Source organism: Musca vetustissima, unplaced genomic scaffold (assembly GCF_032173495.1).
Source record: "Musca vetustissima isolate MV318-11 ecotype Yass unplaced genomic scaffold, APGP_CSIRO_Mvet_v1 utg42001, whole genome shotgun sequence".
Classification (NCBI taxonomy): Eukaryota; Metazoa; Arthropoda; class Insecta; order Diptera; family Muscidae; genus Musca; species Musca vetustissima.
Genome location: NW_026889546.1, coordinates 8,460 through 27,402, shown reverse-complemented (window position 1 = coordinate 27,402; position 18,943 = coordinate 8,460). Strand labels below are relative to the sequence as shown.

At 29.6% G+C, this 18,943-nt stretch overlaps 1 protein-coding gene across 1 annotated transcript in view; it reads right to left on the bottom strand.

The window, feature by feature from the left end:
- LOC133337239 (carbonic anhydrase 2) overlaps window positions 1–18,680 on the bottom strand; it is a 32,875-nt gene extending 14,195 nt beyond the window's left edge. The window contains exon 1 of the mRNA XM_061545489.1: window positions 18,646–18,680. Coding sequence (XP_061401473.1) covers window positions 18,646–18,679 — 34 coding nt within the window. The 5' untranslated portion in view covers window position 18,680. The remainder of the gene's footprint in view (window positions 1–18,645) is intronic.
- Window positions 18,681–18,943: the final 263 nt, after the last annotated feature.

Genomic DNA, 18,943 nt, shown 5'->3' with positions numbered 1-18,943 from the left:
GAAAATAAAAATATTTACATAACTATTTTTATTTTTTCACATTGTTTTTTATTTTCTAGCGTAATTTATAGTAGCATCCAATCAAAATTTACTGGAATTTTTTTTGTTGTTTGTTTATTTTGGCTATTATTCAAATATAAAAAAAAATTAATGTGCAATGAAATTTACAATTTCATTGGGTCGTCGTCTTTTGTTGTTCAAAATTTATTTTCATTGTGTGTTTATAGCACCATATCATTTTCGATTTTTAGTAGAATAATTTTTCAAAAATAATTATGGCAAGAGTCTATGAAAATAAAATCGAGAGCACAAAATTTTTGTTTGTTTGTGAAAAGAGGAGAAGGTAATAATAATTAAAATTGATTTTTAACTTGAAGAAAGAAGAAAAAGAAATAGAAAAAATATAAACAAACAAAGGGGTCTGGAGAGAAAAATTAAGGTGAAATATGACCAGTTGGTAAAGAAATATTCAGATTCTGTATCACAGAATTTTAGGAAAAATATTTCACTGTTGTTAATATTAAGAACGTCATTTAATCGGTAAGAAAGTATTGAGTCAATTTTGTTCAAAGAGATTTTTATCTCCGTCTCTCTCTTGTAAATATATTGCGAAAAAAATTCAAAAGACAATCGTTAAAAAAACGTTGGGCGCCAAAATTCTAATTTGTTTAAAAAATTAAGTATATTTCAAATTAAAAAAAAAAAAACATTTTTTTTATTGAGGTATACAGAAATATTCAGACTAGCTATTATAGAATTTAAGTGCATCAAATTTAGGAAAAATATTTCTATATTCATCGACTGGATTTGCTCAATACAGAACAATGTAAATGTACTACAATATTAAGATGTACTAAAACATTTATTAGCAACAATTTTTCTCTCTATTTCTTTGAATTGTGAAAAGTGGCCAAACGAAAACTATTGACAAAACGTTGGGCGCCAAATATAAAAGTTTGTTTAACAATTTAGCTAATTTCTATATTAAAAAAAAAATAATTATATGTTTATTATTGATAATTGGTTTGTTCCCGTACTTCAATAGTCTTCTATTTTTTACTATTTATTTCGATATCATCAATAGGTATATTAGTAAAAAGTAGTAGATTTTTGTAGTACAGGAACAGACCAATGATATTGTTAATAACCAATGTCTTTATTCATATTTGTTGGCAAATATTTACACAAGTGCTACTGATGAATTCAACTGATTAATACTGAAAATATTTACTGAGAATTCCCAAAAATATTTTCGTTTCAAAGTATTCATTATGTATTTAGCGACAATTTATTTTATTTATGTTATATAATCAATAAATAATGTCATGCGAAAAAAGCACGTGCTTAGAAGAAAAAAAAACACATGCGTAAAAACACATTCATTATATCACAAAAAATTATTTAAATATTCTCTAATTATAAATTTCCAAATAAAAACAAATAATATTGTATAGAATATATTTGGTATTGTGACAAAACAGCTGTTTTGTGCTATCAGCTGTTTAACATTAAAAGTGTTTACAGTGTATATTTTCTCCACTACGAATTCGTAAACTCTCAGTATTATTACTTTCTCAACACACTCTCTTTTAGTATTTTTCGCTCGTACTCTGTCAATTCTCAATTATCGATTTCAAATATTTACATATTTTGTAAGCGGCTTTATGTAAATGCATTTGACAAAACACAAGACACAAAAAATGATTTTCATATTCATTTTTATAATCCCCAACTAGTGCATGCATGCATTTCAGAGGTTTCTCTAAGTGTCTAGCAATATGTTGCGATATTTCCAGCAACATGTCGCTAAGAATAGAAGCATACAGGCACAGTGGTTTATAAAAATGCTGACTGTTTTGTTCCCGTTTTTTCTACAGTAAAAATTTTCACATGATGTACAAACATAAACAAATGTCAAAAGTAAATGACATTCCTTCAAAATCGACACTATTTTTTAAACAGCTTTAAGGAGAGTTTGGGTAAAAATTTTTAAGAAAAAAATTATATTAATTGCTGTTCCAGAAAAAAAAACACAATAATCAGCTGTGATTGGGGCCATGATCTGTGAATAAAATATTAAAAAGGGGCACACTCTATCAATTTTGAGTGACTGTTCTGTCTATATTCAAGGTCATTGTGGGACAAGGCCTATTAATAAGGTTCACCCAGGAAGATCAGCTGCAAATCAGCTGTTTCTCATGTTTGCTGTCAAAATGCATTGTCTTCGCATTATGAAAACGTAAACAACGTCAAAATTATTGGCATTAAACATAAAAAAACTTTTTTAATTCTGCTGAAATTTAAACAAAATTAAAAAAAATTATGAATGAAAAATATATGCTTGCTAAAAGCTACCTGTTTTGAAAGTTTGACAACAATTAAAAAAAATAACTTAATTGCTGTTCCAGGAATAAAAAATAGTTGCCCTGTTCTAGAACCTACAATAATTTTCAATTAATCAAAATTTCTTTCAATTTTCCCTTTAAATTTACAGTATGTTCTGGAACACAAATAATCTTTCCTAAATTATCACCAAAATGTGAATGTTTTTACTAATAAAAAAAAAACATTTGTCTAGTATCTGAAATCTAATATGTGGCCACACAGCCTAATTGGTTGGGATTACTAGTTCGATTTTTGACTTTCACTTTATAATGCAACCAGGCCGCCTAACAGAAATATTAAACGTTTTATAAACAACAAATATCAGCTGACTGACTATAACATTTTAACACTAGTCAAAACAGTTAGGATTTAATACCTCGAAAATATACTTTTTGCTCGTCCAGAGTATTTCTTCTAAATCAACTTGATTTGGAAATCGAAAAAGTGAATTCTAGCCGCTTATAAAACTATTAAAATTATATAAAGTTATCATTCAGCTGATATTTGTTTATGTTTGTGTACACGTTTCATTATTTTCATGGCTGGCAATATTTTTGCCTATTCTAAATAGGGTGAACAGTAAACATATCATTTTATTGATTTCGATTAATTTTTACAGAAAATTGTTGTTTGTATATGGCATAATTAATAAGCAAAAATAAATATGTCAATGGTTATGGCGTTATGACCATGTCACGTCCATTTATGTCAAATTCAATATGGTTACAATAACTTTATTAACAGCTGATCGACAGAACAGCTGATGCTGATAAACAATATTAGCTATAGCATGACCAGGACAATTTTAGCCGTTGAACTAGAGAGAGATAGTGATTATAAGTCCATCCCTATTTTATCAATAGATAATACACATTTCTGTCAACAAAAAAATTCAATTTTTTGTTTAAATACTCAATTAAAATTGGAGAAAAATCTCACATGCATACAACAACTGTGATTTATTTATTTGTTTAATTAAATTGAACTACTTTCAAAATTCAAAACACCCTAATTCCGAATTATTTTTATCATTTTAATTTAAATTAACAAACATTTTATATATCTATCTGGCACTTGTCAATTGAATTATTGCTGACAATCTCTGTCTCTCTCCCTCTGTAAAAACAATGGATTTTTTTTTGTTGGCTAGGCACATTTTTCGTTCTATTTGTTTCTCTGAAGACTCTACAACTAGGTAATGATGAAATAATAGGGCAATTTAATAATTTAACATTACACGAAACAAAAAAAGACGACAGCGAGATGTAAGATATTCGATTGCAATCCAGAACATGAGCCTCTTTAGGCGAGCCCACAAAGGCAACGACATGACAACAATTGTGACACGAGAATGATATTTTGTGTCACAGCGCGTCCGACGACAAAAAAAAAACTTGAGTGCTTGATTGGCGGCGATTTTTATTGAGCGTGTTTTGGGATGAGATGAATTTTGATCATTTAATGAAAAAAAATGAAAATGTATCCGCATTTACAAACAAACTCACACACACATGCAGACAGAAATGTCACCAAATGTCATTTAATGAAAGTGTATGTATGTGTTGTTGTTGCTGTCGTTTTCAATGAAATTATAACCTCCTCTATTTGAAATGAAAAGTAATTTCGTCATAGTTTTTTATTGTTGTAGTTGTGGTTGTTGTAATCTAGAGAATTTTCATGGATTTTAATGATCAGTTAAATATTTATTTTTTTCTTAAATGAAAGGTTTCCTTATTAATGGTTGTGCGGTTTTTTAATCAAATGGGCGTTTAGATAAAGGTATGTTTACACACGAAAGGGTAGAATAAACAAAAGAGGGAAGTTAAGGCGAATTTACACAATCATCAGCTGTTATGATATGCCAATACAATATAAACGAGGGAAATTAAGCTGAGTACACAATATCAGTTTTGAATGACAAATTTGTCGAAATTCATGACGATTGATTACCAATGCCGATTAATGAGTTCCAGCCAGGAAGATCAACTGTTTCTCATGTTTGCAGTGAAAATTCTTTATGAATTCATTATGAAAACGAGTGTCTGTTTACACGCGAAAGGATAGGCTTAAAAAAGGGAAAGTGAAGGCGACAGGGCACATTCATCAGCTGTTACATTGGGGTGATGATCTCTCAACAAAATGAAGCTGAGTACACACTGCTCAGCTGTTTCTTTCTGGAAATTAAAAAAAAACTAAAAATATGAATGAAAAATCTATGCTTGCTAAGCATTCTAAAATAACGTTTACATTGTACCGGATTTGGTTAACCCAGTGGGTTTAAATTGTCAATTCCTTTGAATATATGCCAAATAAATCCTCATAAAGTAGGTTAACCCGGTAAAAAGTTCTAATGTAAATGCCGTATAAATCGACTCGGTCTGTAAATCGTTGAACTAAATCTTATCTGTTTAGACTAGTATTAAAATTATGTTTATCAAATTGATTAAACTACCCCAACTTTCCCATATTTGTCAGTCAGCTGATGTTTGTTTACAAATAAAACAAAAACATGTGAATTATTTCCAAATTTTTAATATTAAGCTGGAGAAAAAAATACGTTCTGGCTTCAAAAGTAGATACATCATCAGCTGTTCTATATTGGGGAAATGAACTGTCAAAACATATAATTAGAATGGAAAAACACAGAATTGCTTGAGATAACTGTTTTTTTTTTAATTCTGCTAGTTTGTTAGTGAAAATATTCATTGTCGTTACTGCCCAAGAAAAATTCATCAGCTGTTAGCTGTCAAGAAAATGGGCTACCAAAAAGTTATTGAAATTTAAATAAAACTAAAAATATTATGAATGAAAAATCTATGCTTGCTATACATTCTAAATCGGCTCGTTTTGTAAATAGTAGAACTAAATCATACCTGTTTTGACTAGTATTAAAATTATGTTCAACAAATTGATTTAACTACTCCAAATGGTCAAAAGTTGTCAGTCAGCTGATTTTTATTTACATATAGGTTAGGTTAGGTGGAAAAGAGGAGTGGATGATAGAACTAAATCATGCCTGCTTTGACTAGTATTAAAATTATGTTCAACAAATTGATTTAACTATTCCAAATTGTCAAAAGTTTTCAGTCAGCTGATTTTTGTTTACATATAGGTTAGGTTAGATTGAAAAGAGGAGTGGATGATACCACCACATGTCCAATATGAGATGGACATACACATAAGCCAAATGAGGCCTGTTGTACGCTCTTGTTTACATATACAAACACGTGTCAAATATCTCACATTACAAAAATTGTAATAAAAAATGACTTGTCAAATATATATATATATATATATTAACAGGAAAGTTAAGCTGTGTACACATTATAAGTTTTGATCATGACTTATTAATAATTGTCATCCAGGAAGATCAGCTGCAAAACAGCTGTTTCTCATGCGTGCTGTCAAAACGAATTATTGTGAATTGACTTCGTATTATTAAAATTTTTGACAATATGATTAAGATAAAACAGCTGCTTTCGCATCGAAATTAGATACATCATCAGCTGTTCTCTGTTGGAAATTCTTGAAAATGAAATAGAAGTATTAATGGAAAAAATAGTATGAATAAAAGCCCCTTTAGATATGATTTGTAAATCGTATAATTGTTTTGATAAATATTAAAATCGTATGAAGTTGCCAAACAGCTGATATTTGTTTACGTAGGTATCCACTATTCATTGGTTTCATAATTTCTGTGTCAATTTTTGCGTACACATGGGAACTATTTCCAATTACCCACCCATCCAATTCTAAAAAAAATATATGCAAAGAAATTATTTTTAACGGGGAAGTAAAACTGGACACGCACTATCACTTTTAAATGACAAAAATATTCGTTGCTGACCACCAAATTAGATTCATCAGCTGATCTCTGTGGGAGAAATGGGGACACAAAAAAAATTAAAAATACAATTATTAGTGGAAAATCCCTGCAATGCCTTCTAAATCATGGGACTAAATCGAAGCTGTTAAGACTAGTATTAAATCATATGAAGTTGTCAATCAGCTGATATTTGTTTACGCAAACATCCACTATTCATTGATTTCATAATTTCTGTGTCAATATTTGCATACACATGGGAACTATTTCCAAACACAGATCCAATTCTAATTGAAAATGATCTGCGAAGAATTTATTTTTAACAGGGAAGTTAAGCTGGGTACACACTATCAGTTTTGAATGATATAAATTTAATAGGGAAGTTAAGTTCGTCATTGCTGGTAAAGGTAGATAATCAGCTGTTCTCTGTCGGGAAAATAAGCTACGAAGAACATTATTGAACATAAAATTTTTAATGAAAATATCTGCATTGGCTTTTATATCGAATCGATTTTTAAATCGTGGAACAAAATTCTAGCTGTTTAGATCAGTATTAAAATCAATCACCTGATCAGTTATCAGTCAGCTGATATTTGTTTACGTTTCATTTTGGTTGTTGCTGAAATCTGTCGCTAAATACTAAAATGTTTACTAAATAACAATTTTCAATTATCGGTAATTACCATTAATTATGTCAACAATTACAAAGCGGTACTTGTGAAGTTTTAAAATATATCATATTCATACCATCTCCATTATTTTTGGGATTTATTGAAAACATTTCCCATCATGACGTTGTGATTTTAGAACGCAAAACTTTATTTTTATAAGCACTGTGGAAAAAAACCGCCAAAACAAATTGCTTGTTTTCACTTCATTTAACAGTTTAACTTAATTATTGACTAAAACTGTTGTTAAATTAAATCATTGTGTTTTATTGTGGCAGAAAATTGCTGATGCTGATGATGACAATTACGTGAGAATTTTCCGCAATGAACAACATCAACAACAATAAAAATATAGATTTTTATATATTTTTTAACTAAAATCGTTTTTTTTTCTGATGACGAATTTATTGTTGCATTTTAAAATAATTACATGTTGTTGTAGTTGCTGTTTTACTTCATGCTGACAAAACACAAGTTGTGTGATCTTCTGTGTTAAATAAGTGTTCTCTGTAAGTGTTTATAATGCTGTGAACATGTTAAAGTAGATTTATTACCAGAACAATATTTGAAAAAAAAAAAATAGTAATTATATTGCGGCTTGTGTCAAAGTAATACAATGATGGGGTTTTTGTTAGTTCACAATATTGAATTATTAATAGTATTGCAGACATACATACATATTTTGAAATTTGTTTTAGAGGGTGTTTACACTATATCATATATTATGACAGTTCGTATTTTGTTTGTTAAATAGAGTTGCATTTTCCTCGATTTACAAAACAAAACAGATAAAAAAGTTCTGGAATGTGTAATTTTTGGGCAATTTGGGCTTCATGATAATATAGCAATTATATATGAAGAAAATGGAAAGCCGATTTTGCGCTTTTCTCAACGATCAAAATTCGACTTCGACTTTTAGACTTTTCAATACAAAAAGTCGATCAATTGATAAGTCGAGAGTCGATTTACCTATCCCTATTATGTGTAGTAAGCATATATCAGCTGATTGGCAACTTTATATAATTTTAAAACTAGTCTAAACAGTTTAAGATAACAAGATAGCCCATTTTTTACTGCTGACGATTCGATTTACTGTCAAAGTGCGTAGTTTCTACTTGAATTCGATGTGCAATATTGCCAACCATGTGAAATATTATTAGAAAAAATTTGGCAGATGGTCGGGACAAAAACAAATGTTTTTATTTTGATACATCACCTTATTATTGCACTATGGTGTGTGCACTGCATCAATTTCATCTATATTAAATAGTTTCGGCATATTTCAAATTATCAGTCAAATATAGTAATAAAGGACAAATAAAATTGGAAAAATTACCAAAACAGCTTATCGAATATCTAACGAACTTGTAAAACAAATGTATAAGTTACTATCTCCGTTAAACGACATTTAGATTTACGAAATCTGCTCGATCTCCAATATCAATCTCATAGCTTATACGTCAAACATAATCCACTAGATTTGTGAACAGGATTAATAGTACGTTTACATTGTTAACCCAGTGGGTTTCAATTGTCAATTCCATTGCCTACTTGTCAAATAAATCCTCATAAAGTAGGTTAGCCCTGCAAAAAGTTTAAAACGGCATTTACATTCGAACTTTTTGCAGGGCGAACTTTTGCAGGGTGACGTCTACTCTATGGAAGTGACATTTTAAATCGAGTGAATTTAGTAGTGTAAATGCGCTCTAAACATCTACGATTTAATTCCTCGTTTAACAAATCGAGGCGATTTATAAAATTTTCTTTAAATTGTTTTCAATCTATCTTGGTGTTCAAGTCATTTTCTTCTAAAAACTTATTTTCGTTTGGCAAACAAATAAAACAGCTGATTTATTTGAAAGTTGTTTGTTTTGTGTACATTGTAATGGCAAATTAGATGATTGTCTCTTGAGTTGTCAAAATATTCTCTATTTTGGAAATAATCATGGTACAATAAATAGGTAGTCCATTTAGCGCAGCTGATGTCTCGATTAACTGTCAAAGTGGGTAATTTTAATAGTTGAATTCAATGAGCAATTTTACTAACCATGTGAAATATTATATGAAACATTTTGACAGATAGTCGAGACAAAAACAAAGGCAAGAAAAAAGTTCCAATGTAAATGCGGGGTTTAGTCCAATTGGATTTTTTTTTAATTTATTACATAGTACGTTTACATTGTACCCTAACTGCTTTATTACGTAGTACGTTTACATTGTACCCTAACTGCTTTATTAAGTCCTGCAGAATTTTAATTTTAAAATAGTAACAATTTTGCCATAAATATTTTGAACTAATTTTTGAAATCCACTAATCATATTGTATTGATATTTAATTGCATTTTAATTTCTTTACAAAACCCATACAACTATTTATGTCTAGCAATGCTATAATTTTTATGGCTTGTCTTGCGGACTATTAAAAACATAACTACTGTTTGAACTTGCAAGTTTGCGTGTTGCATATATTTTCATTATCATTTTTGTTTATATTGCCTTACCATTTGATGGTCAATGAAGCACTTCAAGCCGCTACGTCCTTTAAAAATTACCAAAGGTTAACGAATTGCGAATGGTCAAGTTTTAATAACATAATTAATAGCATTTTTTTATTGTTTATTGGAATAATTTAGGTAAACAGCTGGGGAAATATTAAATGCATTTTTTGTGGGAAATTTTAGGAATTACTGTATATTTAACTTAATAGATGGCTAGCTAACCAAATCATTTAGAATAGATAGACAAACTTGATATGTCGCCTTGCACCTAGATACTCTATATATTGACTTTAAATTACATTTAGAGCGCGTTTGGACTACTAAATCCACTCAAACTCAAATGACAATTCAATAGAGTATACGTCACCATAATCATGTTCACAAATCCAGTGGTTTATATTTGACGTATACGATATTGAATTGACATTTGAGATCGAGTGGATTTCGTAAATCTAAACGTAGCATAACCTATACAATTTTACATCAACTCGATTAACGAAATCCTAAAATATGCTCTAACTGTTTACACCTACTTTGAGATGATGTGACATCCAGTCAGCTGATGACTGTTGAGTCAGCTGATTATTGTTGAAGTCAGCTGATGATTGTTGGAATCAGCTGATGATTGTTGATACAAAACCAGTGTTGCATTTCAATAGTACTGTCATTTAGATTATGATTCAAAATAAATCGGGAAAATACATTATTGATTGTATGGCAAATCATCATAAATTCATCGTGGCTTAGAACGCGTTTAGACTACCTAAATCGACACGATTTCCAATGTCAATTCCATAGCGTAAACGTATTAACAAATCCAGTAGATTATATTTGACGTATACGCTATGAAATTGACATTTGAAATCGAGTGGGTTCTTGAATCTAAAAGTATTTAAGCAAATAAATAGATTAAATAAAATGTCTGTTACCGTTCACATAAACTGGTAAAATATTTGAAAAATATATTAAGATAGAAGATTATTGCAAATTTTGCAGTAGAGTAGAAAAATATACATTCATTTTGAATTAAATAAATAAAATATGTCTGTTTATATTATAGTAAATTTGACATTACAATTCACTATGTGACCAGAAAAAAAAATAGAAAAATATTTCTCTTATTTGTCATTTCAGTTATCTTAATGATGCATGCATGCTATGTATGCATCATCCAACATCATAACCGGTTATAAATTAAATCTTATCTCGAGATTTGTTTTTAGTAATAAAAAATAGCACGTGTTGTTAAAAATTTATTTTTCTATGGGAAATTACATTTATCTTGTGGTTGTGTATGTGGAAGCTAGGAAATATGTAAATGCATGGGAGTTTTTTTTTCTATTTTTGTTTAGACACAATAGAAATAATGTAAACACCTGATGTAAACCAGTTATAAACTTCACAAAATTAAAACAACAATAATAATAACAAATGCATAAATAATACTTCCGATAGAGAGAAATAAATTGATCTCGTGCTTGGGCAGTTTAACAAGTAATTATTGGTTTTTATTAAGAAAAATAATTACGGCTTAACAATCTACAATTAGATTATTGTAGCTGTCAATTTAATAAAAAATAACTGCAGTTATGTTATACAAATATATATCGGAAATTATTTTGTCATTATAGGAAAGACATAAAAAAACAATAACAATATTTCACAATGAATTAGGAAATAAATATATTACATTCTATTACATGTCAATTTCGATATTTGACAGATAAATTTGAAATGTGGAAAATCGTTGAATGTAAATTTAAATGTGATTGACTTTGTTTCTAAAATCTCCAGAAATCCACAAAGTGCAATAAATATACTGTTTAAACATTAGTTGGAATAATAAATGCGTTAGATGTTCGATCAGCTGTCTTCGGGCATCTGTTTCATTTGTCATATGTTTATTACAACATTTGACGGATATGTCGCAGTATAAATTAATTTGAACACTTCCTGAATATTTTCTACCTATATTCTGATTAGAATTATAAAAATATTGGCCAAATAATTAGAATTAGAAATGTGTGTGTATACGTAAACAAATATCAGCTGATTGACTTTATATCATTTTAATACTAGTCTAAACAGCTAGGATTTAGTATCTCGATTTGGAAGACATAGTCAAAACAAAAGTCATTGTTTTTGTCTCGATTATCTGTCAAAATTTCCCTAATAACATTTCACATGGTTGGCAACATTGCACATAGAATTCAAGTAGATATTACCCACTTTGACAGTTAGTGTGCCATGCTAGTAAAGAACAAATAATGGCACAATAAGAAAAGTGTCCAATTAGCGTAGCTGATGTCTTGATTACCTGTCATAGTGCGTAATTTCTACTTGATTTCGATGCGCAATGTTGCCAACCACGTGAAATATAAGGAAAAATTTGACAGATGGTCGAGACAAAAACAAAAATGTTTGTTTTGATACATCACATTATTATTGCAACATGGAACATATTAGAACATACGATAAACTGTCAAAGTGCATATTTTCTATTTAAATTCGAAGCGCAATGTTGCCAACCATGAGAATAAATTTGACAGATGATCGAATAAAAAACAAATGTTTTTGTTTTGATACATCATCTCATTATTGCATCATAGAAAAAATGTTTAATTTTAACTTGTCATATGTTTACACTGTATATTTTTTCATTAGACAAACATCGAGAATATTGTCATGTGTAAACACGAGTTTACCAAATATATTAATTGTTTCGTACAATTACTCCATTGTCAAATTAATATTAATTCTTTGAAGCGTTCATTGTCTCTATGCACTTTCCCTTTTTCTGTTCTTTTTTTATTTATTCTACGATTTTCAAAACAAAACAAAAATGTTTAACCCACTCACACACAAAAGCTCTATTTTAAAAGTTCAATTGCATTAATTTATGTTAATTCCATTCTATATTTACGAAATACGTAAGCATGTTGTAGTTGTAATTATTTGTTGTTGAAAGAAAATACTTTAAAATAAAACCAAGAAAATAATAAAGAAAAATCTGGAATATGATTTATGACCAAAAAACATGTCGATTTCGTCATATTGCTTTGGGAGATAAATTAATTAAAAATCTCTAGCGTATGATAGTTACTCATTATTGGAAAAATAGGAAAATATTAGTCATTATTTAATACCTGTGTTTGAAGGGTGCATACTTAATAATTAAATTAGCAAAAAAGTCAAGTGTAGAATTCTATTTTTAATCAAACATTATCGGAATATAAAAACGAAATGGCGACCAATAAAATGAAAATTTTTAACATTAGATTAGATATAAAGTCAGTGGACTGGCTTTATATCAAAAAAGATATGATTTAATACCTGGGTTTAGAAACCAAATCGATATTCTAACCTCTCCTTTTATGGTCTTTTTAACACAAATATATGCAAATCAAATGACAATTTAATAAGATCATCCAGGGAGGCCAGCTGCATATCAGCTGTTTCTCAAGTTTGATGTTAAAATACGTTATTGTGAATTGATTTTCACTACGAAAACGTAAATAACGTCCAAATTTTTGACTTAACTAGATCAGCTGATATTCGCTTACTGTGTGACTTTATTAATAGATCTTGGTAGGAAATTATTTTGCAATCTAAAAAAGTGGAAAGTTGCAATCTAAAAAATTGAATCCACTTTGCTTTGCAGACATTTGGTACGTTCCCTTATTGCAAGAATATACTAGATTTTACTATTTTCTTCGATAACATAAATGAAAATTCGTTATCGTAGTAAAAAGTTGTAGATTATTGCAGTACGGGAACAGACGAATTGTAATATTATGCAAGTTTGTTACATATCCTGAGAATTTCTTAATTAATATGCAACTGGAATTTTGGTGGAGGGGAAAAACATTTCCATTTCAGGTGACCCATTTCACATTTATAAGGTGATAACATTTTTCGAAGTATCAGATAATAAAATTTGTGTATTACAATGAATGATATTTAAGCAAACAAAAAACGAAGCTATAAATAAACTTCTGCATAAAGAAACAATGAAAATAAAATGAAACCAGACTGGGTTAAGAAAAACTGATTTAAAAAATATTGAAGAATCCTCTTAAATCCTGAAATGCGTAACCTGCTGACACCCATGATGCAATAATAAGGTGATGTATCAAAACAAACGGCTTTGTTTTTGTCTCGGCCATCTGTCAAATTTGTCCTTAAATATTTCACATAGTTGGCAACATTACACATCGAATTCAAGTAGAAATTACGAACTTTGACAGTTAATCGAGTCATCAGCTGCGCTAAATGGACTACCTATACATTGTGCCATGGTCTCGATCATCTGTCAAATTTGTCATTATAATATTTCACATAGTTGGCAACATTGCACATCACATTCAAGTAGAGATTACACACTGTGACAGTTAATCGAGTCATCAGCTGCACTAAATGGACTACCACCTATTTATTGTGCCATGACTGAGTATAATAAAATACCGACCTATTACATTTACTTTATCAATATGCAGTTATAACTAGATTCCAATTGAAACAGCCTACTTTTTAAAGAAATTAAACTTCCATAACCCACAAAAAATTCCATAACCTGTATTTTTTGGCAAACACAATTACATGTTTAATTTTACGCATTTTTATTATTGTTATTGTGAAGAAGCCTCTTGTTTTTTTTTTCTGACGCTGACTTACGTATGAGAATTTTGATTAGCATAGCTATACTAATAAACTGGGTCGTCTTTCAGCTGTGGGGATTGTTAGGATGCTGTGAAGCGTGATGCAGAAGAAATACATTTTTATATTGTTGTGGTTTATGGGAGTGAATCATCTTCCGCCACCTCTCTTCAAAGAAAAAACAGAACACAGGTTTTATTTTTTCATCATAATTTGTTTTATTATAAAAAACCTAGGTCTAGGGATGTTTTGCTTATCATTATCGTTATATATAAATCACCTAGCAATTTATTTAAATAAATAACAGTTTTATTTTATAAACGTCACATTTCAAACTTCTGACGTATGCGAATTTTAGTATGACGTCTGTTATATACATATGTTTTTTTGGGAATTTTTTTTATTTGGCCAAACTTTTTTTGACATCTCGTAATAAGGTGTTAAGTGTCATTTCTTCATGTGAATATGGTTTCATTATAAAATATCTATGACAATCTGATTATTACTAGTATAAAAACCTACTAATAATTAGTTGTAATTTCTTACCCTAAAAACAATGTGTTTAATTCCGTTTTATCTGGTTTCAGTTAAGTCTGAGATTTGTTTATCCATTTTTTTTTCGTGTAAACAATTTTGTCTGGCATTTAAACTGGTTCATATTTTGACACTTCTCTCTTCTTTTATTTATCTCTTGAGAAAAGAGATTATTATGCTAATGACATGAGGAGAATCTTCTTCTCATTATGGTCAAGTGTAAATGTATTAGTTGCCGGTGAAGAATTGTTATTGTGACGTAGAAGTCAAGCAAATTGCCAATAGCAATTGCAAAGTAATGAATGAAAACTTTTTGATTTTATTAATCGTATAGAAATTGTGAGCAATAAACAAAATGTTACTGATTAATTTTTCTCAATATATTTTTCAAATTTGTAGCCATTCACCTGGCTCTGGACTTGAACACGGGAATGAATTTCTATTAACATGTAAGGCATGATAAATGAAGTATTTTGGTCGGAACTATTACTTATTCACAAAAAGTTAATAAGCCTTTAAAAAGTTATGTTGAAACAGCTGATTATATGAGCATTTTGCTGGATATTTTTCCTCGACAATCCAGTAGTAAATTTTTAATTCACAAATGTTCCCTCTTTTAGCTTCTTTCTACTTGGTATTTTTGGTATAATAAGTCTTGAAACTTTCTAAAATGAACTCAAAAACAGCTGATTGAATAAGCATGTTTCTGGACAGCTTTTTTCTACATATTTTTAATTATACGGCACTGAAAATGGTGTCTAATTTAGTACACTTTTTCGCTGGATCTATTTGTTAACAAATATTAAATAAAGCACACCTAGTATTTAAACAGAAGCCGAAAATAAATAACCGATATCAGGTTCACACATTGTAAATTGTCATAAAACTATGTGAAACTTATAAACTTCTGACTAAGTAGCTAATAGATAGCGGAGATAATAAAACAAATTACAAATTAGTTATGTCAGCTGATAACATAATAAATTAACATGTGTAAACCATGGCATGTGTTACACATGTTAATATATGATAAATAAATGTGGCTTAAACTAGTTAAACCTAGATCGGTTGAAGAACTCCGAAAATTTCCAAAATATTTCGTAATTACATGAAGATCAGCTGCTTCTGAAGATAGCTGTCAAAACTCATTATTGTGAATTGTGCCTTTATTGTCTAAAAGTGCCTTTAGATTTACGAAATCCACTTGATCTCAAATGTCAATTCCATAGCTTATACGTCAAATATTATCAACAGGATATGTGAACATGATTAGGGTGACGTATACGCTGTGGAATTGCCATTTGAGATCGAGTGGATTTAGTAGTGTAAACGGGCCATAAACTCAGCTGATTGAATAAAAATTTTGCTGAACCATTTCTTTCGACAATCTTTTTGAAAATAAAAAAAAAGAAGTTAAAACATAAATAGTGCAACTTGTAGCTAAATTTAAAAAAATGTACTAAAAAAATTAAATAAATATACCGCTAATTTTCCTCGATCTCTTTTCAAGCTGATTTGAAATTCAACGCTGTTTCCATCAAGGCCGATTTTACATATGACGCCAATGGATTGTGTAATATTGCACTTGGATGGGAACCACAATTGCGAGATAATTGGGAATGTTATCAATGTGTGTTTGCAGTATGAAAATTGTATGACAATTTAAAATGCGTTTACACTATCTCACCTAAATCCACTCGATTTCTTAATTGATGAACTAAATCATAGCTGTTTAGATTAGTATTAAAATTATGTAAAGTTATCAGTCAGCTGATCATAACACAACTAATAAACACGTTTAGACTATCACTTCTAAATCGACTGAATATGTTAATCGAGAAAGTAAATCCAAGCCTTTTAGATTAGTATTCAAAATAATATAAAGTTTTCAATCAGCTGATTTTTGTATATCGCATGACAAATAAAAAGCGTTTGAATCGATTTCTAAAACTAGCAAATTTATCCAAGGTGTTTAGATTAGTATTAAAATTATATAAATGTGTCAGTCAGCTGATCTTTGTTTACGTATACATATTTCATTGGTTGCATAATGTCTGTGGCCATTCGATATTTTCATTATTCTAATAGGAATTTCTCTCCGTCAGATGAAAAGTTTATATAAACATGTTATTGTTTTCAATTGAATTGTTATATATTTGAAGCGTTGCCTTTTTGGTACTTTTCGGGAAAGTGTTGCATTTTTTTTGGTGCAAAAACAGTGTTGTATTCTATTTCGAGCAAAGCGGGATAATGAGTGCATTTAATTTAATTGTATTTCGAGCTAAATTCAGCTCGAATCAGAAAATAAATCAAAATAATTTATATTAACATAACATATAGTCTAAACATGGTATAAATCACCTTGAAAGTTTGCCTTTTAAGTGAAAAGTACCCAAAATATCCCAAAAATGAAAAAAATTGTGCCCAAAATAGGGAGAAATTTTCGAAATTGATCTCATTGAAATACAAAACTGATTTTGACAATAACAACAACCAACGAGAAAGTTTTGATGCAACGAAAACAAAAAACAATGCAATTTACAAATAAAAAACAAGTTTCAATACCGAAAAAAAAACAAAAAAACCATATTCAGAACACTTTAGTTTTTTGTTGTTGTTTTATATTCGATTTGTTATGGGAACTTGTGGATGTTGTTTTTATTTTTTTGGGGAAGTGAATGTGCATTTTTTCTACAGCTCCCGGGTAAACTGACAGCATAAAGCTGCTGTTTATTGGAGGGCAACAACGACAAAAACAACAATGCAGCCAATAATGACGTATTGGTCGTCGTCACAGTGGCGATAATTCATCACGAGACTTTTAAGCGTCGTCTACAACAATCGATTGAAATACCATATACATATGGATGAGATCAAGTGGATTGGGGTATGGATCGTAAAGGGGGACGACTTGAAGGGTTTTGCATTTAAACAAAAAGCAGCAGCAGTCAATAGAACGTGTAAATATTTAAATATGCAATAAAAAATATTGGATTTAGGAAAAAAAGCAAAACAGAAAATATGTGCAAGATTTATTTGGTGCAAAGCAATACGTCAGGAAATGAATTGAAATAAATCGATTTGAAAACAGGTAAAGAAGAAATTCAATTAAAAAATTATGGAGAGAAAAAGAGAGAATTGTGGTGAAAAAAAGAGAAATGGGAACACATGCAAATGTGTATTAAATTTTAGGAATAAATTAATGCAATATTTTCCAAGCCAACACATATTCTACATTGAAATCGAACATGTTTTATGGAATTTAAACCGCATATAACATTGATTTGACATGTGTGCAATAAATCAGCTAAGCTAAATTTAAGATTTCTTATGGGAAACCCAATTCAGCTAAGCTGAATTGAAGATTTTCAATAGAAAATCCAATTCAGCTAATCTGAATTGAAGATATTCAATAGAAAATCCAATTCAGCTAAGCTTAATTGAAGATTTTCTATAGAAAACCTAATTCAGCTAAGCTAAATTGAAGATTTTCTCTTTAAAACCTAATTCAGCTACGCTAAATTGAAGATTTTCTATAGAAAACCTAATTCAGCTAAGCTGAATTGAAGATTTTCTATAGAAAACCTAATTCAGCCAAGCTAAATTGACGATTTTCTATAGAAAACCTAATTCGGCTAAGCTAAATTGAAGATTTTCTATAGAAAACCTAATTCAGCTACGCTAAATTGAAGAGTTTCTATAGAAAACCTAATTCAGCTAAGCTAAATTCAAGATTCTCTATAGAAAACCTAATACAGCTAAGCTAAATTGAAGATTTTCTATAGAAAACCAAATTCAGCTACGCTAAATTGAAGATTTTCTATAGAAAACCAAATTCAGCTACGCTAAATTAAAGATTACCCATGAGAAAGCAAATTCAGCTTAGCTGAATTAAAGATTACCTATGAGAAAGCAAATTCAGCTACGTTAAATGGACGGTTTCGTATTAAAACCCCAATTCAGCTAAGATAAATTGACTTCAGCTACGTTAAATGGAAGATTTCTTATTAAAATCCTAATTCAGCTACGTTAAAATAAAGATTTTCTACAAAAATCCCCCTTTTTAACTGATAAAACTTACCATTTTCCTGAGTGTATCCCCAATGGTGAGACATGTTGTTAAGTTTTAGGTTTTTTTTAAATTAATTTGCTAAAAAATATTTTTTTCAAACTTGAGTTTCACTAAACTCAAAAAAAAATCACCGCACACAATAAATCTTCAAGTTTTAACGTTAACGCTGAAGATCTCGATCGATTACCGATGTAAATGCAATCTTTATTTATTTTTTGTTAATTTACGAATGGGAGGATTCGAACGACGCGTACCGTTAGTCAGTTAAATAAAGACTGAATGGAAATAATCGCAACGTCTGTCCAAA